General features: G+C 38.4%; 5 protein-coding genes across 9 annotated transcripts; 2 read left to right on the top strand and 3 right to left on the bottom strand.

Annotated features, from left to right (window-relative positions):
- Nucleotides 1–997: 997 nt before the first annotated feature.
- yipf1 (Yip1 domain family, member 1) lies at nt 998–5,524 on the bottom strand. Its single transcript, XM_044218185.1, has 10 exons — nt 5,384–5,524; nt 4,980–5,104; nt 4,592–4,749; nt 4,381–4,461; nt 4,174–4,261; nt 3,868–3,984; nt 3,603–3,769; nt 2,739–2,921; nt 1,940–2,046; nt 998–1,622 (listed from the first exon to the last, which is right to left on the bottom strand). The coding sequence occupies exons 2-9, from the start codon at nt 5,011–5,013 to the stop codon at nt 1,960–1,962; spliced, it is 915 nt and encodes a 304-aa protein (XP_044074120.1). The 5' UTR covers nt 5,014–5,104; nt 5,384–5,524; the 3' UTR covers nt 998–1,622; nt 1,940–1,959.
- Nucleotides 5,525–5,691: 167 nt separating this feature from the next.
- lrrc42 (leucine rich repeat containing 42) lies at nt 5,692–7,906 on the top strand. 2 transcript variants are annotated; one of them, XM_044218179.1, is made up of 7 exons: nt 5,692–6,376; nt 6,462–6,593; nt 6,672–6,793; nt 6,875–6,960; nt 7,041–7,154; nt 7,262–7,346; nt 7,451–7,906. In XM_044218179.1, the coding sequence occupies exons 1-7, from the start codon at nt 5,988–5,990 to the stop codon at nt 7,738–7,740; spliced, it is 1,218 nt and encodes a 405-aa protein (XP_044074114.1). In that variant the 5' UTR covers nt 5,692–5,987; the 3' UTR covers nt 7,741–7,906. The 2 variants fall into 2 exon arrangements, with proteins under 2 accessions (XP_044074114.1, XP_044074115.1); XM_044218180.1 differs by having other exon boundaries at nt 6,675–6,793.
- Nucleotides 7,907–9,331: 1,425 nt separating this feature from the next.
- On the bottom strand, nt 9,332–13,204 carry tmem59 (transmembrane protein 59). Of its 4 annotated transcripts, none has more exons than XM_044218183.1 (8): nt 12,977–13,204; nt 12,634–12,739; nt 12,315–12,409; nt 12,068–12,241; nt 11,855–11,897; nt 10,909–11,029; nt 10,658–10,775; nt 9,332–10,047 (listed from the first exon to the last, which is right to left on the bottom strand). In XM_044218183.1, the coding sequence occupies exons 1-8, from the start codon at nt 13,130–13,132 to the stop codon at nt 9,895–9,897; spliced, it is 966 nt and encodes a 321-aa protein (XP_044074118.1). In that variant the 5' UTR covers nt 13,133–13,204; the 3' UTR covers nt 9,332–9,894. The 4 variants fall into 4 exon arrangements, with proteins under 4 accessions (XP_044074118.1, XP_044074116.1, XP_044074119.1 ...); XM_044218181.1 differs by having other exon boundaries at nt 11,855–11,927; XM_044218184.1 differs by having other exon boundaries at nt 12,068–12,220; nt 12,977–13,203.
- A 940-nt stretch (nt 13,205–14,144) lies between these two features.
- Nucleotides 14,145–16,491, top strand: tceanc2 (transcription elongation factor A (SII) N-terminal and central domain containing 2). Its single transcript, XM_044218186.1, has 4 exons — nt 14,145–14,639; nt 14,736–14,877; nt 15,285–15,478; nt 15,955–16,491. The coding sequence occupies exons 1-4, from the start codon at nt 14,541–14,543 to the stop codon at nt 16,141–16,143; spliced, it is 624 nt and encodes a 207-aa protein (XP_044074121.1). The 5' UTR covers nt 14,145–14,540; the 3' UTR covers nt 16,144–16,491.
- Nucleotides 16,492–16,568: 77 nt separating this feature from the next.
- On the bottom strand, nt 16,569–22,188 carry cdcp2 (CUB domain containing protein 2). The gene is made up of 6 exons (XM_044218188.1): nt 21,708–22,188; nt 21,130–21,477; nt 19,400–19,741; nt 17,493–17,846; nt 17,013–17,191; nt 16,569–16,874 (listed from the first exon to the last, which is right to left on the bottom strand). The coding sequence occupies exons 1-6, from the start codon at nt 21,772–21,774 to the stop codon at nt 16,569–16,571; spliced, it is 1,596 nt and encodes a 531-aa protein (XP_044074123.1). The 5' UTR covers nt 21,775–22,188.
- Between the last annotated feature and the right edge of the window lie 3,004 nt (nt 22,189–25,192).

Raw genomic sequence — 25,192 nt, forward strand, 5'->3', positions numbered from 1 at the left:
AGTTATACCTATTAGTTACGATCTCTCCCTTAAATATTTAAAATGTCCAACTGTTGAAATGTACTGGCAGCCTTTAATGCTGTCAGGAGCTGGTAGAAAAGAGTCACGTTGCCGACACGTGTGGGGGCTGGGGTAATCTAAGGTTGTGGTACCTAAAAACTTAAGGTTTAGTGAAAGAAAAAGGTGGGCAAAAATTGTTCATTTTAAGCATTTATATGATGCAACTATCCATAGTCACTAGTCATTTTTATCCTTATTATTTGGAAACTAATATATATATATATATATATATATATATATATAGATAGATAGATAGATAGATATAGATATAGATATATATATATATATATATATATATATATATATATATATATATATATATATATATATATATATATATATATATATATATATATATATATATATATATATATATAGGAGTGTTTTAGAACTGATTTGAATTTCAGTTGGTGTTTAGCCCTAGGTTTTCCACATTTTAGATTTTGATGGAAAATATGTCGACAAAACAACTTTTATGTTATTTGAAGGAATAGTTAGACATTTTGTGAAATAGGCTTATTTGCTTTCCTGCAGTGTTAGATGAGAAGATCGATACCACTCTTGCGTCTGTCAGTTTAATGTAAGGCTACAGCTAGCAGCCAGTTAGCTTAGCTTAGCAAAGACTGGAAACAGCTAGCCTGGCTCAAACAAGATATAATGTGTTAATTAGTGAGGTTAAGAGATGCTGGTAGGTGGATTTTGTTACCTTTGAACAGAGTAAATCTAGCCGTTTGCTCGTTTCAAGTCTTTATGCTAAGCTAAGCTAACCAGCTGCTGGCCGTGGCTTCAAATTTATACTAAAGACATGAGAGTGGTATCAATCTTCTGATGTAACTCATGGCGAGGAAGTAAATAAGCATATTTCCCAACTATTTCTTTAATGTGGAAGTTGAAAAATAGACTCCAGGTAAACTGATCACTGTCATAACAACGATGATTTCATTAATAAAAAGGTGGGTCCCACAAAGACCATGTTTTATTTTTTTCCCCATGAAACACTCAGAGAACAGACACAGAAATCTCATACATTGTATCAAATGCAATGCATCACAATAAAAACTAATTAATAAAAAAAATTGTTACACAAATTGTAAATCCCTTGGACATTTAGAATGGGTCTTTGGCATTAGTTGAGGGCACTTATGGTTATTTCATTTGGAGGAAAATGCAATACACAAAGTATATACAAGCCAGTTCCCATTAACAGAATATAAAAATGCATATACAAAATGCCATTGATGCCACCAACATTACTGCACAGACTGGTTACCTAAATATTTCAACATAAGAACTATAAAGTAGATAAGATCTCTTTTAGTATGGTAGTTATATGCTGTGTGACACCATAACCCATTTATCTTTAAGGAAGTTTAGAACCCATCTCATTAGAAATAACATACTTGGTACCAGTGTTCATTTTCAGAGGTCACGCAGTTGAACCAAGCATACACACTGGGTTTTAAGGTCTTAAGCCAGAATGTCAGAGTGCAGGTGAAATCCAGACGGCCCATGACTTCATCACCACAGCAACCCGATTCTCTCCAATAAGGCAACAGGAGAACCTGCAATTTAAAAAAGAATAACATGTGCTTTGGGAAGGAGAAATCATGTAAAGGAAGTCCGGTGTCAGATGTTCTGCTCTCGCAGGTCAAAAAACACACACTCAAGCCAAAGCCACTAAAATACAGCCTACAATGCTCTACAATGAAGAGCTGCTGCTGAAGTAGGAGGTTACCATTCTTGATACAATTGAATGTAAATATAAAAATGGCCATGAGAAAGTACAAGGTGGAGGAATATGACTTATATGTATCAGGTTATTAGTATATTTGTACAATGGGACCATGGCTTAAAAAGCTTCTGTGTCACTATTGTTTACCTTCAAACAATGAAAGGCTTTCATGGCGAAGACACTGCCTTGATCACCTCTGTTGTAGCAGAATTGTCAGCTTGTAGTACTGGTTCTGGTTTGCTAAAGAAATAGGCCTGAAAAACCAAACAAATCAGGAAAAAGAGCAATTACAGTATTAAGAGAAACTACTAATCAATCAAGGACTAAAGCCGGTGTGTCTGTGAGTAAGTGTGCAGCAAATGTTCAATGTTACAGGAGAGAATACAGTATTCCTGCAATCCATTCATCTTGGTCAGCCTTCAGACATGGGCTTACTTTGTAGACTAATTACATGAATGTGACCAGACATATGATACCTCTGTGGACCTGAGAGTATTCACATTAAGAAGTGCACTAACAGCCCATTCTCACACCAATTAGCAAATGTGGTCAAAGTTTCCAATGAAGAGAGTCTCAAAGGAGGGCGTTAACTTGACACCATCAGGTATAGTCATTTCCCAGAAACACACAGGGAGAGACACGCAAAAATGTCCGTGTAGTGTAGTGTCTGTGATTGACATAGATAAGTTGGGTCAAGGCTTGGCCATGCTACTGAGATCATTGAGGACAAATAAGAGTGAGCCAATCATTGAGGTTATCTACACCAAGATGGACAGGCAGCTTGAATCAACTGGATTAGTGAGGATGTAGTTTGCCAAAGCAGGACAATGAATGTTGTATCTTATTTCCCCAAACAGATTTATTTTCCATATCTCTCAAGTTTGTAATTAAACCTAACAATAAAGTTATGTAAAAGCAGCATAATAACTATAGCGAGCAGAATTACCTTACAACCAACAGCAAGCAGAACGTTGAGCACAACAATGGATGACATGATTGTTATGATAACTTTGGGGTGGTCATCCCGGACTGCAGGCCAGAAAGTCATCACCAGAACTGAGCTGGAGAGGCACAGAGCCACCACAATGGCGCACCACCTGAACCATTCATATGGGAGAATCCCTAGGACCTTAAGTAGGAAACAACATTGTAATATCTCATTTTATGCAAGCTATTACTAGACACAATATACGCTCTAAATGTATTCATGATAAAGGGGAAAATAAGTACTCAACTGTCAAGATGTGTAATGTATAACAGACACATTACATTGTGATGAACAGTAACAATATTTAGTTTTATATGCAATCATTCATACAGTGTTCTAAAATCTATTTACATGTTATATTAAAAAATTCACCACATGCTGTATTCAAAATTTGCCATGCTGTGGTTTCTGAGCTGATGTCTCCTGTTTATGTTGTCACATCTGGTTGTCGTCATCATTTTGTAACAGTATTGTTTTTGTTTTCTGTTGCACAGTATATGCACCTGAGAAGCCACTCTAAATGGGTCAGAGTAGCTTCTCACCTAAACTGTAATTCCAAAGAGTCAAATATTATATTTCATTCAGGTGAATGTTATCAAAATGTTGAGGAGAAGGCTGGTGATATTCTATATTTTTCTTGTTGTCAATAAATCCTATGAAAAGACCAAATCAAACAATTAACTGATTTTATATATATATGTGTACACACACACACACACACACACACACACACATACATATATATCGTATCGTATGAAGTACAGCAGTGAATTTTATAAATTGTTACACCTGTGATTCTGGGGAAAAAATTTCAGGTCTTACCTCTGCTGGAATGTAAATCACAAGGGAATATCCATACACACAGACGATCTCCATAAAAGAGTATGACACTAAGTTCATGATCTTGTTGTTTCTCCACAGCAGGAAACCCCAGAGGGCAAGGGGCACCAACCAAGCATAGCAGAAGATCACTGTCGCAGCTATGGTCACTGGAAATCACAGCAAATTCAAAAATAAAAGAAAAAGTTTCCTCTCACATTCAACCTGAACAAGTGAGCCATGAATACCAAGGAATAACAGCGCTTACCCTTTCGGAACTCTGGGGTATACTTATGGTTTGGGTCGCCGAAGTGCACCAAAAAGTTTGATATGTTTCCACTGATGGCAATGGCAAACACAAGAGTGGTACAAATCCAGAATGGTCCTGAAAGCACAAAAAGAAGGCATTAGAACTTCTGTTTGTGTGCCCATTTGATTTTTCACTCATTACAAATATTACATACTTCAAGCGACAGTACAGAACAGGAACACAGTTATCTCTTATTGGCCAAAGAAAAAAAATGTCTGACAACCTCAAATTGGGACATGAATTTTAAACAGTTTATGTGCTAACCATAAAGATCAGGATTTCCACGAAGGTAGACGTGAATAAAGTTCTTTCCAGGCCATGGCACCACTGATCCAATGATCCTTTCCTTCACCTGAAAGAAATGTTAATAGCCACTACATATGAAAAGATACATTTGTTCTGAAGTACTCCATATAACAAGACAAATTGCCACAGTGGTTAAAAGTCAGTAAAATAAGTTGTAAATATTACGTGATGGGTCTCGATGTCAAAAAATCTTTGGTAGTATTCAAACGTCCAGAAAGGGACACTTTTCTTTTGCCCAGAGAGAAGCTTCAATTGACAAACAAATAAAAAGAAAAGCGGAAAAAAACTAAATTAATCAAATTAATATTTGATGCAACAACATTAAATTGTTCAAGAAAATTCACACAGTCTCAGTAAGTGTTAGTCTTGTCCAGACCTCTGTCTTGTCATCACTGGCAAGTGGGTCCTCGTCATCCCCATCAGGAGTGAAACCAGCAGCTTTTCTCTGCTTCTCAGGCTTGACATCTTCATCTTCAATGCTAATGGTGGTTGCATCTCTGTTGGCTTCCAACAGATTCCCAGCTTCTTCAAATTCTAATTTCATGGCATGGATAAATGGAAAATACGACAGTTTATTTGAGTGAACTCTGCATTGTTGCTACCAATGCACCACAAGTGCATCACAGGGAGATTTCTGAGATTAGTGCATTTACAGATTATGTGCAGATACAGATGCCATAGAGGCGGAGAAAGAGAACAGTAAACTAGCATCAATGAAGCAACTTCATTTCCTAATCACACAGAAGATTGTGGAAGACACTCACCTTGAAACTGAAATGGATCATTTGTCGACGCCATTTACACGGATTCACTCTCAGTGACGGGTTTCGTCTCTGAAGAACTTATCGGCAAGCTAATGATGCACTAAGGCAACAGCAGTCTTAAAAAGCTGAGAAGGAAAGAGACATAACTTTTTTTTAGCTTCCAAGCTTAACTATTCCGTCCCCGTATGTTGGTTTGAAACGTTGTAAACTATCACAAATACGTTCAAAAAAGAAACAACGTTTTAAGTTAGCTTTAGTTAGCTACTAAGTCCTCACTTGACAGCTCATCAACAACTAATAACGTTAAATACCTAACGTAACTTAGGACTGGCAGAAAAACAGCAGGAGCCTCGGTTGTATTTAAAAATTAGGTGCTTAGTCTTCTTTAAACAATGTATGCTTACCAAATTATCTTCCAAACCCCATGAAAATCATTTCACTTCTCTCAGCTAGGTTAGCGTTGCGTGGAACAGGACATACTAACCATGTAAACAAGACTTCTTCCTCTTACTTAATATTTTCAAAGTAAAGTTGTTGTTTTTTTTAAATTTACCATATAATTGACCGCGTCATGGTGGATTACATATCGTGTTTTTAGAAATGCATTCAAGTGAAATTATTGCAATTTATTCTGTATTTTGGGGTACTGAAACATTTCTATTAGTAGTAGACTTTTATTTTGAAGTTAGCTAGCAAAGACCACAACTGTGATAATTTGCCCCGTAGGCTGAACAATGAACGTGTAAAGATACCGCGCAAGTAGCAAATAACTTGGTGTAATATGCGGAATAAGATAAGAACCGATAACAGATATTAAAAGAGTCCTACTTAAGACTTAGGGATCCCTTTGGTCTTGGTTTTAGCTCAGTCAACGACCATATATTAGCTAACTAGCGAGCTACCTTGAGTGTTTGTAATGCTTCAGGTGTTTAGCCGGCTAGCAGACCAAACGTGCATTAGTTAAGAGTTTTGTCCTTCATACAGGAAAAGGAAAAGTGTGACCTTAGTATGGACAATAGCACCATTTATGTCCGAGAAAGAGGAAACCTTCGTCGTGTCAGTGACATAGTCCTGGCACAGCCAAAGCCAGTATCATCATGCAGAAGGACAAATCCGTTTGTGCTGAGAAAAGAGCACTTCATATTCACCTACAATGCAGAGGGAAGTCTGAGATACACCACAAAATCTCTCTTTGACATCACTCTGTTATTCGTAGCTGATAACATTAACCATGTGGACTCTCTGGTGGGCTTCCCTGAGCAAATAGGAGACAGACTTTTTGCAGCAGCAGAGGAGAATCGTGTATTTTTAAACGCAGACGTTTCTCCAAAAGCACTGCAGTTATTCAGTGATGCATATGGGGAGATGGTGCTCGGATCCCTCTGTCTGAGAAATAGGTAAGTTATAGTGCCAACATATCTCCAGTCTCCCACTTTGCTTTGCCAGAGACAGCAACATATCTTGTCCCTTTCATTTCTGCAGATTTCCACTCTTGCATGAGAGGATGGATGAAATAAAAACATTTCATAGTTTGAAGTCTCTGGACCTGTTTGGCTGCAGACTGGGTGATGATCATGAGATATTCCTGCATCTAACATCCAGCTCATTGGCAAGGTAATTTCTCAGTCCCAAAGACATGATGTGGAGAATTTAAGAAAATGTGTTACTAACACTTCTGCCTTTCTTCTTCAGCAGCCTGATTCAGCTTTTCATTGGTGGTAACAGTCTGTCAGATGTCGGCCTACAAAGATTGACTGCACCTATCCGGATGATGAGGAAGGGACTGGACTGTCTTCAGTTTCTTGATGTTTCCTGTTAGTAACCAAAATAAATGTATTAATAATTTTAGAGAATTTGGATTAAGATGTTGATCAATTATTGCATTTCTTCTACAGATAACCCTATCTCAGAAAGGGCTCTCAGATACCTCACAATCCTCCCCAAACTTGAAAAACTTGATGTGTCTGGGACAAGTTTGAAGGTACAACAGTAATTGTTGTGTGTAACACTTGTCTGTAACTTATTGTGATGCTGATATCTAAATGTAATGCATACCTCCAGCTTGGCACAGGGTTGAAAACAAACATATGGGACCTGTTAGGCCTCATTTATTCTGAGAAACCACTGGACACCTTTGATCACTCGAGATGTAAAACAGAAGGTTGGGCAGAGCAGGTAAACATACGTTTCTTTAATGTAAGCAGTGTTCTTTAATTATAGATTAAATGTTGCAGATTTAGTGCTGTTTGACATCTCAAACAAATGCATTGTCTCATTTTCAGGTTGTAAACCAATGGGAAACAAATAGCTCACAAATTCCAAAACAGAAGAAAATTGACGAATCCAGAACATCAGCACTTCGCTTTTGTAAGTTCATTTTACATTACATTAACATTGTAATGAGCTATTTTTAAAAGTGAGGCTTAACATTATCACACATTATCTAAGTTCAAAGTGTTTTTGTTCTCTAGTTGGCAGGCAGAAGTTTGTCAGAGAGGTACTGAATGCGGCGCCCTTGGTATGTGAGAGCGAGGAAGAGACCAAGAGAGACAGACTGCATTTCTACAGACCTGCAACAAACACTCACATACCAGAGAAACCCACTCCTTCCATAACTACTACTCAAGCAAGGCCTTCCTGGTACAATAACAAAAAAAGGCAGCGTAAATCAGAAGGGCGTTCACATCAAAGCCGCCCAACAAAACGTTTGTCCCCATTAGCTCTTACGGAAGAGGACATTGACTTGTTGAACAGCTATTGAGGTAGCATTCCAAACAGATTATGTCAGTTATCAGGTAACATTTAGGCTCAAATGAACAATATTTTTCCAAGATGATTCACACTGGTGAACTGTAAACACTTTTTTCCTTGGATACAGGTGGCGTTGTTTATGTTTTTATAAATAAAGTTCAGTATTTTGTACGTGTCCACTTTCTCGCTTGTCATTTTGCTGTTTTGAAAACACAACCTAGCTAAGTGTGCTTATCAGACCACATATGGCAGTGTTGTAGGCCAATTAAATTAATACTGGATTACTAACTGCAGAACGGCTAACTCCCCCAGGGGCCCCAAAAGCCCCATGCTTACAGTGTAACTGGTTTTATGGTAATTTAATTGAAAATCTGTTTGGGAATATGCTGCACTGAAGCACAATGCCAGCAGACATAAGAACCATAAGAATGTGGCCTTATTTCTTAATCTCGAGGCCCTGTTTTGAAGAGGGTCTGTGTGCCTGGTTTGTGATCATGTTACATATTTCTAAATGACTTTGTTAAAACAGTACTGTGCCTATTTAGCATCGCACTCCTGTAACATTGTCAGATAGACACAAGAAAGTGTCAAAATTGATGCAGCAGAACCAGAGATGTTTTTTATTTCACACATTTGTCTTCCTTCCTCAAAACATGGTGCCTATGCTAACCACAATTCAACTTCACTGCCGAAAGTTGTGTCTGAGATTCGGATGTGTTATGCTAGTAGCGGCTAATGTAGCCTCAGCTCACTAGCCTCAAGCAGAGATGAGGAGCAGGCCACAGAGGTCTGGTAAGCTCACTTCTTTCTACCTCCACTTTTTTCATTTTCAAACTTCTAGTCTTCAGCCACAACCGATGCAAGAAACATTACAATTCATCAGACTTTGCGCCGTCTAAAGCCACAAAGGGCTTTCTATAACTTTTCTCACACATGCAACAGTACCCCCCAAGACCTGTAAACAGACTTTGATGTGTATAATTGTTGCAGTTCCTCTTTAAATTTAATTACTACACAGCAAATCTGGAGGATAGACAGTATTCCAACACAGAAAAAATGTACACATAGCACAGAGAGTAGGAGAAAAGGGGGCTAATAGGGGGCCTAGCAGCTCATTTTTGCCCTTGGGCCCCTTACCAGGTTAATTCAGCCATGAATTACATCTTTTATGCACTGTGTAATTGCTGCTTCTCTGACATGTCAACTTAGTGCAGTCCACACAGTCATTTTAAGTGATCAAATATTTTATTGACAAAGAGCCAGTTCTGAGGACATTCACACCAAAACAATAAGCTAGGAAAATGGCTGGGTAGCCTGACCAAAGTGAAAAAAAGAGCACAGTATGCTGAAAGAGTATACCTTAGGTAGGAGTTGAAAATTAGCTTTCAATTCCAATTCTAGTGATAAACAAGTTGTGTGATGGTGCATTACTGCATTTGCAAGTAAACACTACATGGTCAATAGAGTTTTACATGTCCAGCAAAAGGAGACATTATGCCCACTGCAACATAATGCTGGAGATACAAATAAGACCTTCACAGTAGTGTAACCTGAACAAGGAACATAGCATCATTCTGAAAAAGAAAAACCACGTCAACAACTTCACTCTATTGTATTTAATTCTGATCCATCATTGCAAGAACAGATAACAGTGAAGCAGGAAAGACCTACCGTATGTACTGTCACTATTAAAATTAAGAGTACAGACTTTTATTGCAAAATTCAATATCTGGAAATCACTGTAGTAGAAACATGAGAACAAACAGGGAGGGTCTGTAATATTAGCACAATTTTACCAAAAGTTGAGGGTTTTAGATAAAACCTGTATCACTTCAAGTCACAAATAGTTTATTTAAACATTATTCAATATTATAAGTACACCAACAGAGAGCTAATGCATACATAACAATCCCAAAACCTATTTTACTCGTACTGCATCACAATACTATAATGCCTTAATTGTACCAATATACAGAAAAAACACCTTTTTAAATCACTCAAATTTTAAGAAAAGGGAGATGAGACATATCAGTAATACAAAATGTTCTGAAAGTAGTGACTCCAGTTTAGACCACACGAAGCACAGGTCTTGTGCCAGAGGATAAAAATCAACTAAAGATTTTCCATAAAGGAGGATATCCCGTCTCTGCTACAGCTTTGGCTTCTAGATGTCTGACTGGCCCAGGTTCACTTTGGAAGGTAGAGGCCCGGCCTCTTCCTCTGTTCCTTTGGAGGTGATGATCAGCAGGGAGGATGCTGGATATGGAGTCAGTTTCTGTTCCTTCATGTACTCTCTGTCACCATAGATGCTCAATTTCTGAAGGAAAAAAATAAATGGAACTCAAAAGTAAAGATAGTCACAGCCTTGAATATACAATCATCCACTTTATTATTAAGCAAGATGTTAAATATGGAAAAGATCAAATGCAGTACAGGGCACATTCCCTGTAAAATGGCAAATTGACGTTTAACACTTTTTGAAACAGATTAAACAAACAAGATATAATGTGTTTATTAGTGAGCTTTAGAGGTGTTGGTAGGCAGGTTTTGTTACCTTTGAACAGAGCCAGGCTAGCCATTCCCCACTGTTTCCAATCTTTATGCTAAGCTAACCAGTTGCTTGCTCCAGCAGCTACGTATTTATCCTACAGATATGAAAGTGGTACACTCTTCTCATTTAACTCTAAGCAAGAAAGTGGATAAGCGTATTTCCCAAAATGTCGAACTATTCTTTTAACTTCTTCAGGTCAGATACATTACAAGCAATTACCCATTATTAAAAAAGCAATCAACCAAAACAAAACTACAGCACCCTAAAACGACACGTAACAAACCTTTACATGTCGAGATTGAGCCTGTATGTTAACCAAACTGCCAGGAATCTCTTATATTAAAAAAAAAAAAAAAAAGAACAGCAGAGAACTTACCTCAGCAGGTACATACTGGTCTACAGCAGTTGCCACAGTGGCACAGCAGATCCAGATCAGGACCAGTACAGACAGGATCAGAGTTGTGGTTAGGATCCACCCTGGTAGCCAAGGGTTCCTGAGGAGAAAAGTACAAATATTAAGCTTATGTGGCCTCATTGGGATTAGATCCTTGGTGCTGTTAATGTCATACTCTAAGCAAGTTAAACAATTTAATTTCCTCGACAATGTAGATAAGTGTGCTAACCAACCTTGAAAGACAGCTGAAGAGGCTGTACTCATCATAGCTGCGGTCTCCAGTCATATCTCTGTCCCTCTCCTGGATTAAAGTGCGATGGTATTCTTTGTAAATTGGGCTGCTCAACCTGGGGACTTGAAAATGAGAAATAAAAAAAGTTACTTGACATGCGCACACATCTGTTTATTTCCCTTGTTGTATTGCAAAACTTAAGTGATTGTGTTTGAAATACAATAATTGTAATTTCTGAAATCTGCGATCTGCCATTCACGCATCACCAATTTCACACGTGATTGGTCAGCCATACATAGGTGAGAAAGGAGCATGGGTTTGTTTGTCTCTCTCTAGCTCTCTTTTTTCAGTCTGTACACAACTATTTTTTTCACTTTTCTTTTTTCCCACGCTGCGGTAAGGACTCAGCCTTGTACATGAGGCCCGGCCCTTAGCACCCGAGGGTATTTGCTCCCTCTGTAGATGTACACCAGTAAAACTGGTCACAAATATATATGTTGATTTAAAAAAAGGCTCAGTAATTTTCTTAAACAGCTAGGCACTGTAGTTTTTAGCAAACCTTTCTCAAACACGAGTTATTAATGCATTTGTTAGGGACTATTTTCAGCTGTGGATTAATACTTATCTGGTGCGCTAGTGAGTATTTATGGCAGCAGGACGGTGTATGTGAGATTGAATGAAGTGCCCATGTTCATCATAATGAATAATGTCCCTCAGAGCAACTATGTGGCTCTTGTATGTATTTTTTGGCACAACAATTGAGGTCTATGGCACAGAGGAATACACTAAATCAGATTTTGACTATACAGGCAATACTTGTAACGATACATTCATTGTCCGTTTGGGGAGTTTTTCCCCTGTATGATTCCTTGACAATAAGAAAAGCAGAGAATATCACCAACTTCATCCTTTCAGTGGCTTTTAAGAAAATTGAGTGGATGACTTACAGCTCTTCTGTGGCTCCTCTTTAACTTCTTTTTCCACGTCAACCTGGGAGAAAAACTTGACTTGTGGTTCAGTCTGTTAAACAGAAGACAGGATGGGATATCTGACAGAATTCTTCATTACATTTGCCCAGTAACAGGATGAACTGTGTTTGCATACAGAATGTTAAATTAGACCTCACCTAGGTTTCCCCCCCCCCCTACTGAGTACCATACCTGGAAAATAACAACTTTGCCATCATCAGCCTGGAGGTAAAATGTCCACGTGGAAGTGATGAAGCTGTGGGCCTGACTCATTACATCCTCCCAAAGCCCTCTGACCAGAGTCAGGGGGTACAACAGGTGAATCCTAGGCATCATAGCCTCCAACTGGAAAAAAAACAAGCAATACTGAGTAGAGAGTTATTTAATGCAAGATCTGTATATCCACATAGACCACTGAGTGATATTTACATACTAATACCTGCTCATGCCGTTGCTCAGCAAATGGAAGCTGATTCTGACAGCCCAGGTTGCATGCAAACTGCTCATCAGACTGGGTGTAGGCTTCGCGACAGGCTGCGGAAATTTGGAGGTAACAGATGGTAAACTAGGATTACAGACAAAGGACAAAGCGGTGTTTAGAGCAAGTCCGCTTATTATGGAATTGGGTGCGTAAACATGGGGTTGATAATGTGCATAAACAGTTGTTCATAGCTTTATTGTGCACGGACAATATCATAGAGGCCATGACACTGCACAGAGGTGGATTAAATAGGTCAAATGCTCAGTGCATAGCTTACTTGATTCACACTCGGATTTGGTCTGATTCAGATCTTCGCTGTCGCGAACAAACTGACAAATGGAGAACAAACGGCAACCTCTCTGGCAGGCATAGAGTTCCTCTTCCTGCAAAACAAAACAGAGGACCAGTTGAATGCCTCGACAAACAACGACAACCGTGAAAAATGACGCACTTTCAACTTGTACACAAGTCACAAGCTCTCTTTTGCAAACAGCATTTAATTAAACCTAAGGCGTTGTAACAAAATTAAGTATACAGGCCTACTTTCGCTTCGCTAACTTACAAACGTTAGCTAACGCTAGCAAACATTACTTTTCTCATCGAGATGAGTAGTTACTCACCCGTGGATACGTGTGCAAACTGTATGTCATTTCACATGACTTATGACAGGATGCTGTGTTTCCCAAAACGCTATCGAACACATCTGAAGACGCTGATGTGCAAGCAAGCAGGACGCACAGTCCTAAAATAGAGACAAAGGAGGAAAGAGTCCCCATTTTGCCTGCGAAAACCTAAATAAACTACACGCTCTTCTTCCACCTCCTTAATCGGGGTGTTATCTCGCGGGAACTCTGCCTAGCGCGAGACATAACTAAATGTTATGCTATGTTGAAGTGCTTCTCGTAAACTCCTCAATTCTTCTGACAGGCTCTGTCATCATAGACCCAGGTTCAAATTCTGTAGATAATCCAATAATAAACAGCGTCAAAATGCATTTTTCATTATTGGAACTAACCCTTTCTTGTTATCATTACTTTGAGCAGGTTAGACACCTATGGAAATAAGTTATGTTGACATTTAGGGTCCTTTTAGTATTCTGTGCGACACCTCAATTTTATGCATACAACCTTGTTTGTGTTGTGTTTATTTCAGTTGTATTTTTTGTTTTTTGTTTTTTTCCCTGGTTTTATGTATAATTGTACAAGTATCTTGCGTGTATATTGTTTTATTACATGATCAAATCAAATCAAGCTGTACAGACGTACTTTCTGCAGCAGCAGAATATTATTTTACTTAGTTGAGCAGACAGTATTTTTGCATATCCATAACAAAAGATAAGCAACATCAGACACACGCACAATAATAGTCATACATAATTCCAAACAACTGCATTTTATCGTGAAATGCATAATTTGTACAAGCAGATGCTGGCACAATTTCCTGCAGTACATTGATTTTGCTTTCCAGACATGTATCCTAAATAGAGATGTAAAGTAGGATTTCACCCAATAAGAACTGTTGTTAGGCACTTGAGAAATAAATTTGGCGATAAAATTACATAAATGATGTACAAAAAAACCCCTCATAAATAACGTATTTCACTGTGAAAATAAGAATAATGAAATTGCATTATAATAATGGGGTGTTTAATCATTTTGTAGTATATTATTATTTATTTACTTTGCTGTATTTATTCATATGATTGGTTAGTTAATATATTTTGTACCATGTGTGCTTCCATAGGTTCCAAACGATTTCCATATTTCCCACCTTGTTGGGTTGGGTCCACCGTACTGCCTGTTATTTCCGACAGCACCTAAAGGCAACATTAGTCGCTACTATTTACCATTCCAGCCACTCAGCTGTAGCTAGCTTGACCAAACAGATTTGTCACAGTTGCGGTTATAAAGGCAACTATTAATTAGCGGGGTATGGATTAATGACCAATCCAGCAATGCGTTAAATATATTGAATTTCAAACGGAGATTGGAGTTAGCTAGGCAACGTTAACCAAGTAGCTAACTGCTAATAGCAGTTAGCACTGGTTGTCTTTGGACCCTCCTTCTGACCTGAACTCAGTTATCGCAACCAGTTCCCTTTTATTGAACAAAACTTAACTGTTTAATCACTAGTTTGTCTAAACCAACCACTCTACTAGGTAACTTGCTACTTTTGTATTTGAAAATGGACAAGTTTTTAGTGCGGCTTCCCAAGGGGGAAACACTTAAAAAATCGAATGGTAACGAAAAGGTTTACAAACAAACGACAATTGAATCGTTACGGGTGAGTTATCAGTCCTACATGTGAATGATCAGCCATAGTCACTGTGACTGCGTGACAGATTTACTTAGTCATTCATTACCCCTGTGTTTCTCACAGAGGGTGGTTGTGATTGAGGATATTATGCGCTACAAGTCCACCTTGGAGCTGCCAGGACAGAGCAAGGACAACCTGCTGACTGCCCTGACAGAGCTGAGCAAGAAGATCCCATCCAGGGAGGTGCTCAAGTCCACAAAAATAGGTAGACAGAGGAAAACTTCATATTAAGATGTTATTTTACAATTTTCTCGTTGCTATGCTGATATATTGCTGTGTAAACTACAGACACAATGCACTGTTCCTATGTGAGAAGCATAATGTATGTACAATGTATTGTAAAGTTGTAAAAAGTTTACTTTTTAGTATCTTTCTGTTCAGGATGTGGGACAGACGGTAGAAGTCAGTTTAAACTCAAGAAATGAACAGTTCATAGGTTGAACATACTGCATGGTTACAAGTCTTAAGTCCGCTTTCACTGCATTGTTTCAGCAGCATTATAACTCAAAAGAGGCTCTCAGAGTTGTGTTTACCTCATACATGCCAGGCCCTTTATTAAATTCACAGTACACAAATTAGTTCAACACATTATCAAAACCTCTCTCCTCTAAGGTCACACTGTCAACAAAATGCGAAAGCATCTGGACCCTGAGGTGAGTTCAATGGCAGCAAAGGTTTACACTGACTGGAGGACATTCATCGAGGAGAATTCCAATAAGCCGTCTATTGTAGTGCGCTCCGACAAACAATCTGAAGGACTCAGGAGCAACGCTAGAAGACTAATGTCTGAGGCCCTGGAGGTTAAGGTGAGAAACAGCATCTCAGTGAAGTCTAATATAATGGCAAAAGTCTACTGTTCTGCTTATTCCACCTGTAATTTACATTATATTGGTTGTGATATTGTGGGAATAGAAATTGATGAAGACACTACAGTATTTGGTAAATTGTATGAATGTGTAAAACCTAGCTTGAGTCATATTTTTGTTTTTGTATGGCATCAGAGATAAAAATCACATTGAACTTCTTGCAGTTTAATGTTTCCTTCCTCATCAGAAAACATGCCAAATCAGTAATGTCTGCCTAAAATTCAGCACACATGATCCATGCGTGAGGCATGGATATATACAGTACAGTCCACACGTAAAAATATTAGGAAAACTGGCTTTTCTCATCTTGTTACGTGTGACAGAAAAATACAGAATGTTGGCTGAAAGTCCACTGACATCTTTTTATATATCTGCTATGTAAATATGTTATTTTTATTTTCTTATCTGACCTACAGGAGGATTCCGGTCTTATAGACAACCTTGAGAGAGAAGTGTTTCACCAGAGCTCCCGGTTAGTCAGCAGCTCATACAGACGGACTGTTAGAGCACTGGTGTTTGCCTTCAAACACAACCCAGAGATCAGAACTCAAGTGAAGGACAACACGATATCAGTCAACCAGCTGGTTTCTAAATACAAGAAGTAACGAATTAGGCTGAGCCTCCGACTGCATATTGAAGACTTCTGGTTGTTTTATTTGATATTTGAAAGGTTTTTTGATACACATTTAATTTTGTAACTTTTTTTAAATTATTTTCTTGATTTTCTGTAAAGGAAATATAAAATACTTTTACAATTTGTGGCACATGAGCAGCCTTACACTCTCTTATTAATGCATGCAAATCACAGTCAAGAATATGTACTTAATTGTTGGTGGTGATGATAATGCCATTCCTTCGTACTGGAATCATGAAGTTTTTTGTTGATAAGGTCTGTTTTTATACTGTTGGTAAACATTTTTATACAAAATATAATTGAAAATAACTTCAATCAACTTCAGCTTTGCAGTCCTTTCTTTGTTGGATAAGACCATACACACACACACACACATACATACATATATATATATTACTAAAGCAGCACCAGCCAAACAATAGCTATCACCATGAGAATAACAGCCAGAACACAGATGCTGATGAAGACAATATCACTCAGGTCATGAGGCACAAATTCTGCATCCCCTACGTTGCCATTACTGTCATTGTCAGTTTGCTGGGCCTGCTCCTCGAGACGTCGCTCCTCTGCTGAAATGATGGACACTGATGCGATCTTCCGCAAGGCATCACACTGCACCTTATATTCTTGCACATTCTGCTGCTTCCCATCAGAGAAATCAATGTAGAGTTTGTTTACCAGCACAGTGATGTTCTGATGTTTCTGCAAGGGATCAGGAGTTACAGTATTAATAGAAGCATGTCACAAATGTCTGTCATAAATCAACGTCTAACAGCTAAAGTATGGTGAATCATTGCCTATTGTGGTGTACCAGTAATTGATATGAGACTGGCTAGTCACCTGGCCAGCAGTACCACAGTTGACAAACTGAGCGAGTATCTTGTATGAGGTGGCTGTCAACTGGGCTGCACAGGCTGGGTTTCCCAGGTAGATGCTTTCACGGTCCAGCTGAGGTAAGGACTGCTGGGGTATCAAAATGGTGAATTCTGATCTTGTGCAGCTAATGTTTACAGGTACCACTGGGATTACGGGGGGGGAAAAAGACACGGTTCACACTTTTTGAAGAGCAGTAAATACAGTATAAAAATGACATGGGAAAGAGTTGTTTGTAGAGATAAATATTTTGCATTTTAGGCATTTCGAGTTTTACCAAGATTATTTTTAGCTGAGATTTAGACTGAATATTGTAAGCAGTAGGGAGTGCACGATTTAAACCTACAGCACCCACAGAATAAGTAGAATTAACACTCCTGCAGATTATGAATGTGAAGTTTTTCATTCTAAAAAAATGAATCACATGCCAACTTAGGGAGCATTTACCTCCAAGATAAGAAGCAGTGAATCCTTTATGAGCTTCATTTCTGTCTGTGCTGAGTACCACCAGCAACTTGTTGCCCTTTGAAATGAAAGAGGGAGTTTGTTCCCTGCCACACCAGCGTCCTAGCAGGGTGTCTGTCTGACTGTCCCCGTCGTAAACTGCAACAGAGTCGTAGTCACACCCATCTGACAGACTGTTGCGGCCCTCCAAGTCCATGACGGGGAAGAAGAGTTTGATGCGGTATCCAGCTGTTAGAGTGATGCTCCAGTGGCAGTTGATGTTGTTTGGGTAGATGTTTGGAAAATGCGGGCTGCTAAAGTTGCCATTTACAGCTGACAGGACCTGCTGGCATTCACCTGTTAAAGTGCAGTTGATCATATAAGTTAGTCAACTTTATTTATATTAGTTTACTAGAGTGTGTTCAGTTCAGTATTGGTGTTTTAGGATGCTGCATCCACTATTTGATAAGTGAGTCTCACAAAATTAACGTTTATGTTTATAGCAGGTATGTGATCAAAGTTTAAAGGAATAGTTCCACATTTTGGGGGAAAATGCTTATTTGCTTTCTTGCTAAGAATTAGATGAGAAGAGCAATACCACTCTCATTTGTGTAAAATAAGTATGAAGCTACAGCCAGCAGCTGCTTTGCTTAGCTTAGCATAGAGACTGGAAACAGCTAGCCTGGTCACTGCGCTAGGCCAAGAAATAGTGAAAAGGCAATATAGATTTTTTTTTAACACTTCAGTTTGTGTATGGATTAAACAACCAATATATATATATATAATCTGGTAGTTAGTGAGCTTTAGAGGTGCTGTAGGTGGATTTTGTTTCCTTTGGACAGAACCAGGCTAGCTGTTTCCAGTCTCTATGCTAAGCTAAGCAAAGCAGCTGCTGGCTGTAGCTTCATACTTATTTTAGTAGTATGAAGCTGTAGTTTCATATTGAATGTACAAACATGAGAGTGATATTAACTCTTTGTAAAAAAAACCAAATACGTATGTTTCCCAAAATGTCTAACTATTCCTTTAAAAGCATTACATTTTAGAGATTGCAATTCTTGCAATTTTGTGGTGTGGCCTTCTGAATGGATTAAAAGTAGTGTTTCCTCATATGTCAACATAAAATTATATGTGAAAACATTACTTTTATAAATATTAAAAAAGTGAAGATTAACTAATTTAAATAGACTGTCTGTGTCAGCTTCCTTTTGCAACTGTAATTTAGGATTTTCATCCTTTTGCCGCTTCGGTTTATGCCTGACAAGGTCAAATGAGGACAGTCTGTGATCAGCTGTCTAAAAGTTATTCCGAAGTGTTTCAATTGGATTCCAGTCTGGGCTTTGGCTAGAACACTCAAGGGCTTTTACTTTGGGGACTTTTTTTCTTGTTCGTGGTAGGGATGGTGTAAAATGGGTGCTGAGCTCTGCTCTACCCAGAGATAGTGCTTTGTGTTGTAGCACAAGTGTTCAGTTTTCATTTCATCAGATGCCAGGATCTTTTGTGTCATGTTCTAGGTCTTTCATGTGCCTTGTTTCAAACTTCCAGTATGATGTTATGTGTTTTTTTTTTTTTTACTCACCACTTACATCTGCCTAATCATAGATCCCATTGTTTCCTATTGTTAAAGTCCAATTAGTTTTTCCCCAACAATTTTATAGCCCTCAGCTGATCTATAGGTCTTCACTGTGGACTGCTCATGGTAGCTTTTCTGTTCTGAATAGGCGAATGAATAGGATTTTTGTTTGGATTATGTGACATTGTTGATAACTGACCAAAGTCTTTTCATTTCCATTTCCTGCAGTTACATCGAAAAACACGGAAAGTCAAGGGTGTCAAATACTGAAAGCACTTGCATACTGGTGTGAAGAGTTTATTTTTGGAATACAACTAATCACTCCAAACTTTCCTACCTGAATAATAGTAGGCCTTGAACCCACGTCCACCAATGTTGAAGTCAGACTTGAAGACTACCAGAAGCTGGTTGGAGGTGGTGACTATGTTGGGGGGTTTATCTGCCCCACAGTATTTGCCCAGGTGGCGATGGGTGACTGTCGGTCCATCAAACAGTGCGACAAAGTCAAAATTACATCCCTCATTGTTTTCCAGCTGGAAGTCCAAGAAGACCAAGGTGACCACACTGGTGTTGGACACGTGGATGGCCCAAGAGCAGTCGGCATTATTGTTGTACTCCTGAGGGTAGCCTGGACTGGAGATTACACCTGATAGGCCAGTTAGGACTCCACCGCACATATCTAGAGAGGATAGAAGGCAAACTCAGATGCACCTTATATTTTTCTTTTTGAAAAGGAGTAACACTGCAGATGACAGTTAAGGGGTACAACAACCTCTAGAGAGGGTTGTAAAGAGGACAGCACTGGTAAACTGAACTTGTTTTATGAGGCAATCTGGTAAACAACTAAGGTCAACCTGCAACAATGGAAGTACACTGGTTACTCAGTTTGCTGCATATTACTGCAGTCAGAAAGTGATATATCTTTGAAAACTGTCAGTGACATTTTTAGCCATGCTGGTGGCATGACTCTAGGGTTGGCAGTGTCGGTCAGTTGGTCCACCACTTTGGTCCAGACTGAAATATAATGACAACTACTGGGTGGATTACCATGGAATTTTGTATAAGCATTTATGGTCCCCTGAGGATGAATCCTAATGACTTTGGTGATCCCCTCACTTTTCCTCTAGCACCACCATGAGGTTGACATTTGTGGTTCTGAGTGAAATATCTCAAGAAGTATTGGATGGGTTACTGTGAAATTTGGTACACACATTCATGGTCTCCAGAGGATGAACTGTAATAACGTACATCCCCTGACCTTTCATGTAGCACTGTCAGGTGACCACCAGGTCAGTTTTTAATTTTGTCCAATACTTTGCTTTATGACCAAAGGCCTGTGAAAAAAACTATTGACATTCCCATCAGCCTCAGCTGTACTTTGTGTTTAGTGCTAATTAACGCATGTTAGCATGCTAACATGCTAAACTCAGAATATGAAGATGGTAAACATTATATTATATTTAAACATAAACATGCTAGCATTATCATTGTGAGCATAATAGCATGCTGATGTGAGTCTTCTGTCTGTTCCTGAGTCCAGGATGAAAACAAAAGGGGACAGAGCTTTTGCCATCGGGGCCCCGAGGCTCTGGAACAACTTACCCGAAGAAATTAGGTTGTCTGAGTCAGTGTCTTCTTTTAAGTCTCTTCTCAAAACACATTTTTATCAGAAAGCATATCCTGATTTTACCTGAGCTGTCTGTTTATTTTATTGCTTTTATGTATTTTATTTATTTATATTTTACAGTTTATCATTCACTGTGGTATTTTATTTCTCTTTTTGTGAAGCACTTTGTACTTTGTTTTGATAAGTGCTCTATAAATAAAGTTTTATTATTATTATTATTACTATTATTATTTAGCTCAAAGCACCACTGTGTGTAAGTACAGCCTCACAGAGCCACTAGCATGGCTGTAGACTCTTAGTCTTGTTTCTGTATGTTCTCCAGTGAGGTTAAGGTCAAGAAGTATTAGCTAAAAGACATGAGTTATAGTGTTGCCAGACTAAATCAACTCCAGTTTTGTGCACTTGAGCCCTGTCATATTGCATCAAATATAACAAGTTACCTTTTCTGTAGCCAACACTGAAGCCCCTGTAGGCCACATGGCGGTCTGAATGGAAGATGATGGACATGACATTCCAAGAAGAGGTGAACTGTGGCGGGGAGATGTCACCACAAAATGTCCCAAGGAGGTTCCCCTCATCCTCAGATACGCCATTGTAGATCTTGATATAGTCGTAAGCACAGTTTGCATGGTACTCCAGCTCAAAGTGGTGGAAGGTGAGGAGGACAGAGGAACCTTCTGCCACCACAATTAGCCAGGAACAGTCAATGTTGTAGGGATACAGGCCTGGGAAGTTTGGACTGGAGATATTGCCAGATGGAGCAGAGAGGATTCCTCCACATTTGACACCTTATAATCACAAAGAAAAGTTTCATTTTCAGATCAAAGAAAAAAGATACTGGATAACTTGATGGCTCTTTCCTCACATTCTTATTTATTTTACTATTTTCTAGCAACCTGATACAACCTGACATTGAACAATTAAGGCCCAACCTTCTCTGTATATACAGTGCCTGCAAGATAAAGCACTTCCATCAAATTTAAGCTTTGCTCCATCCAGATAACAAATAGCAACTCACCTTTTTTAGAATAAGCCTCGTGAACAAGCAGTAGTAAATGAATCAGTATAGCCACCCTGAGACTCATGTTGTTATTGTTGCTTCGGCTTTTGTCACGCCTCAGCTACAATACCAGCACAGACAAACAACGGCAGTGTCAGAGCATACAGCCTTGAGACATCAGCAGTGGTGCCTGTAGAGGTAACAGGACTTTGAAAAATTCATCCACAGCCTGAATGAGGAACCTGATACCTACCTAGGCCACACTTTGCTCTCTTCGCTAAATTTTAATGACTGATATCCAATGAGCATGACTGGCTTGTCAGGACACTGTTTGGAGAGATGCTATACATTTTTGATGATGGTCACACACACACACACACACACTGAACATCAGATGCAAGTGGAGTATAATAGTAATAGCTTGGCTAGCTATTTCCCCATTTCCACTCTTAATGCTAAGCTAAGCCAACTGTCTCCTGGCTGTAGCTTCATATTTAACAGACAGATAGGAGAGTGGTATCGATCTTCTCATCTAACTCTTGAATAATGTATCTCCCACTGTTACTTTAAGTAAAAGTATCAACACCACTCTAATATTCCACTAGAATTAGTCATCTTGAATTAATTTTTTTAGTAAAAGTGTTAAAGCATTTGCATTTTAATGTACTTGAATATCACAATATCAAGTACCTGCTGTGAGGAATGGTTCCTGTCACTGCTGTTATTGTTACTACTGAGGCTCACACCTGCAGCTTGTATTTGAGTAGGAGAAAATTACATCTTACACGGTCACAGGCTTAAAACCCATAGGAATTTTAATGCTCTATGTGGTCTAGCTAAAATTTTAACAGTGCATCATACTGTGTATTTAATTAGCTCATCATATGTTTTACACACAAAAGCTGTCTAAATTGTCCAATAAATGTTGCTCAGCAAAAAGCAGAGATCCATGAAATAAAGTTGAGTTAAAGTCTTACAGAATTGTGCTCTCAGTTCTCTACTTCAAAATGTTCAGTCATTGTACTTATTTGAATTCCACCTCTGTTCTGTTATTTGATCTAATAAAGCACAACATTTCAAATGTTTGATTACAAACTAATTCAACTATGGACAGTAGAAGTCACTGCATTATGACTCCTAAGCAAGGTCATCGCTCTCCAAGATGCAAGCTTTTTTAAAGCAAATTTTGTCAAATGTCTGTTTCTGAGAAGAATGCTACAATGACAAGTTTGGCAATCTTATAGCTAACAGTGCAGACACATGTAGACAACAATAATCCCGACTCAGTGGAGTGTATAATAGACAGGGAGATAAAGTACTCTAAGTAAAAGCTTATTCTGCAAATAAACGTTTGCTATTCCATCAGTGCTGGGAAGGCAGGGCTTTTAGAGTGAATATCTAATGGCTTAAGTGAGCAAAACTAATACCTAAAGAGACCTGCTAGATGGTGCTCTTGCACTATGAAAACAGTGAAAATCACCACTGGCTTTTAAAAAGTCATGCCGAGCTCTAAACTGAAATAAATAAGAATGAGATTAAAATCAGTCAAGTGTTTGTCACACAGCAGTTCCTGGAACTAAAATGAACCGCCTTGCCTTTGAATTTTAATTCTGTCCTTTTCTGAAAGCTTGTCATTATTCAAGGATGTGGGTACTGGGCAGTGCTCAAATGTGTTTCAGGAAGATATAGTTTGTTTAGAGCAATTAAATCACCTATTAGCAAGTAAATACTCAAAAATAAATAAGGTTGAAACGTTGGAAAATTCCAGCAGAATAAAAGGGGAACTTCAGTCAAACAGCCTTTTGACTTGGGATAACTCTTGGAACTTAATTGAATGATTTTGGTCCAAAATTACATAATATTAGTGTTTTGTTATATTTTGTTATATTCAGCAGTATGTAAAAAATCTATTATTAACACCCTGAATCATAGGTGGATGAGATTTAGCGTTTGGCAGGAGAAAGGAGTGTCTATATATGTGTGTGTGTGTGTTGTTGTGGGCGGGGGGCACTTGACAGCTATGGCATCTGGCATCTTTTGATCCAAATATCAAGAAGGCAAATGATGCAAATGTTGATAAAATTTAAATAAAACATAATCTGTTTACAAAATATATTTTTCCACATCAAGACAGATTATGTTAGATTCTGCTACGGTTACAGGGAGGGTTGGTAAGTGCTCCCTCTGACGAATGTTCTTTAAAGCTCCTGACAGTCAGGGGGAAATGAGATGAATATATAAACATATATGTCACAGGACAATAAAAAGTGAATGTTTCTGACACAGCCTGCAGCTTGGCAGAACATCTTCATGCCATTTCCAAGTGTATCCAGTGCTAGATGATGTCTTGGTTAGCATGATTTGTCTTTTAATATTTTTAATGCATGGTGTATTTCTGCAGAAAGAGCCTAAGGATATCCCTGAATCAACTTATGCTGCATATTGTTTGGATGTACACTACCACACAGTGTTTCACCCATATTTCTTGCATTGCAGATTTTTTACTCCTGTTTCAGCTCTTGTGAATGCAGGTTGCACTAAAAGGTTTTTCTAACACCATAGCTTTGAAGAGTGAAGTTGAATGAGTACAGAGGAAACATTGCTACAACCTTGTACCTTGTATTCCCAGCTGGTGCTCACTTACAGCCAGACATGTTGTTTTTTTCCCCCTCACAGTGGTTTTGTTAACATTTCTCTGCGCCACATTGTCACATTTCCCCCTTCTCTCTCTACCAAGGACAATCTTGATATGTCTTTGCACCTCCAATTCAGGGAGCTCACAGATTGGATTATGGACCATAATGAGCTAAACCTCCCTCTATAGTTATGAGGGCAATGAAATCCGTTATTCAGGTTAAGGAACAGAAAGGAGAAAGAATCGACTTCCCTTGGCAACTGCTACTTCTACTACCTTCACTCTGCTACATAAGATGAGATGACATTTGTTATGTTCCTGGATGTTTTTGTTATTTATACAAATTTAATTGCATATAGAGTGAAGATAAACCAAAAGCATCGCAGAAAATGGCCACAGAAACAATGTAAAATGCACGTAATGAGACACTGTAAAGTCAGTGCTCGGAGGCTTAAATAGACGATTTAGCTGTTTTAATTTTGCACTGTATAAAATAATCCTTATAAAACATACTGTATGTAACACTAATTGGTTGTCATAGCTGCAGCAAAGATACATTCTCTCAAAGCCTGGTGTTTGGAAATTTTAATTTAAATCATTATAACTGTTACAAATATGAAATTAATTTGAATGAACCTAATACATACAATTAAATAAATGTACAATATAAAATTTTAATGAATATACAGTACACCTACAATAGGCCCATGTGATTTTTTACAATTCACTCTGATGGTAAAGACAGACCCAAAAATAGTCAAAAGGGAGTAAAAGATCACAAGTCAGAAATATGACTGATTCCATCATTAAATAACACTGTTATATTATTAAAATGGAATGTAAAAGCAAATATACAGTTGAGCTTGAT

The sequence above is a fragment of the Siniperca chuatsi genome, linkage group LG13 (assembly GCF_020085105.1).
Source record: "Siniperca chuatsi isolate FFG_IHB_CAS linkage group LG13, ASM2008510v1, whole genome shotgun sequence".
In the NCBI taxonomy this organism is placed as follows: Eukaryota; Metazoa; Chordata; class Actinopteri; order Centrarchiformes; family Sinipercidae; genus Siniperca; species Siniperca chuatsi.

Excerpts from the sequence above, each read along its gene's own strand:
- yipf1 (XM_044218185.1), bottom strand. The coding sequence starts at position 5,013 with ATGGCGTCGACAAATGATCCATTTCAGTTTCAAG. Across the intron at positions 4,750-4,979 it reads TGATCCATTTCAGTTTCAAG|AATTTGAAGAAGCTGGGAAT; the intron begins GTGAGTGTCTTC and ends CCATGAAATTAG. Across the intron at positions 2,047-2,738 it reads TGCTTGCTGTTGGTTGTAAG|GCCTATTTCTTTAGCAAACC; the intron begins GTAATTCTGCTC and ends TTGGTTTTTCAG.
- lrrc42 (XM_044218179.1), top strand. The coding sequence starts at position 5,988 with ATGGACAATAGCACCATTTATGTCCGAGAAAGAGGAAACCTTCGTCGT. Across the intron at positions 6,594-6,671 it reads ACATCCAGCTCATTGGCAAG|CAGCCTGATTCAGCTTTTCA; the intron begins GTAATTTCTCAG and ends TTTCTTCTTCAG. Across the intron at positions 6,794-6,874 it reads TCAGTTTCTTGATGTTTCCT|ATAACCCTATCTCAGAAAGG; the intron begins GTTAGTAACCAA and ends TTTCTTCTACAG.
- tmem59 (XM_044218181.1), bottom strand. The coding sequence starts at position 13,132 with ATGGGGACTCTTTCCTCCTTTGTCTCTATTTTAGGACTGTGCGTCCTG. Across the intron at positions 12,242-12,314 it reads CTGAGCAACGGCATGAGCAG|TATTGCTTGTTTTTTTTCCA; the intron begins GTATTAGTATGT and ends CTCTCTACTCAG. Across the intron at positions 11,030-11,854 it reads AGAGGAGCCACAGAAGAGCT|TCCCCAGGTTGAGCAGCCCA; the intron begins GTAAGTCATCCA and ends CTCATTTTCAAG.
- tceanc2 (XM_044218186.1), top strand. The coding sequence starts at position 14,541 with ATGGACAAGTTTTTAGTGCGGCTTCCCAAGGGGGAAACACTTAAAAAA. Across the intron at positions 14,878-15,284 it reads GCTCAAGTCCACAAAAATAG|GTCACACTGTCAACAAAATG; the intron begins GTAGACAGAGGA and ends CTCTCCTCTAAG. Across the intron at positions 15,479-15,954 it reads CTGAGGCCCTGGAGGTTAAG|GAGGATTCCGGTCTTATAGA; the intron begins GTGAGAAACAGC and ends TCTGACCTACAG.
- cdcp2 (XM_044218188.1), bottom strand. The coding sequence starts at position 21,774 with ATGAGTCTCAGGGTGGCTATACTGATTCATTTACTACTGCTTGTTCAC. Across the intron at positions 21,478-21,707 it reads CGAGGCTTATTCTAAAAAAG|GTGTCAAATGTGGAGGAATC; the intron begins GTGAGTTGCTAT and ends TGTGATTATAAG. Across the intron at positions 17,192-17,492 it reads CACTGCTTCTTATCTTGGAG|TGGTACCTGTAAACATTAGC; the intron begins GTAAATGCTCCC and ends CCGTAATCCCAG.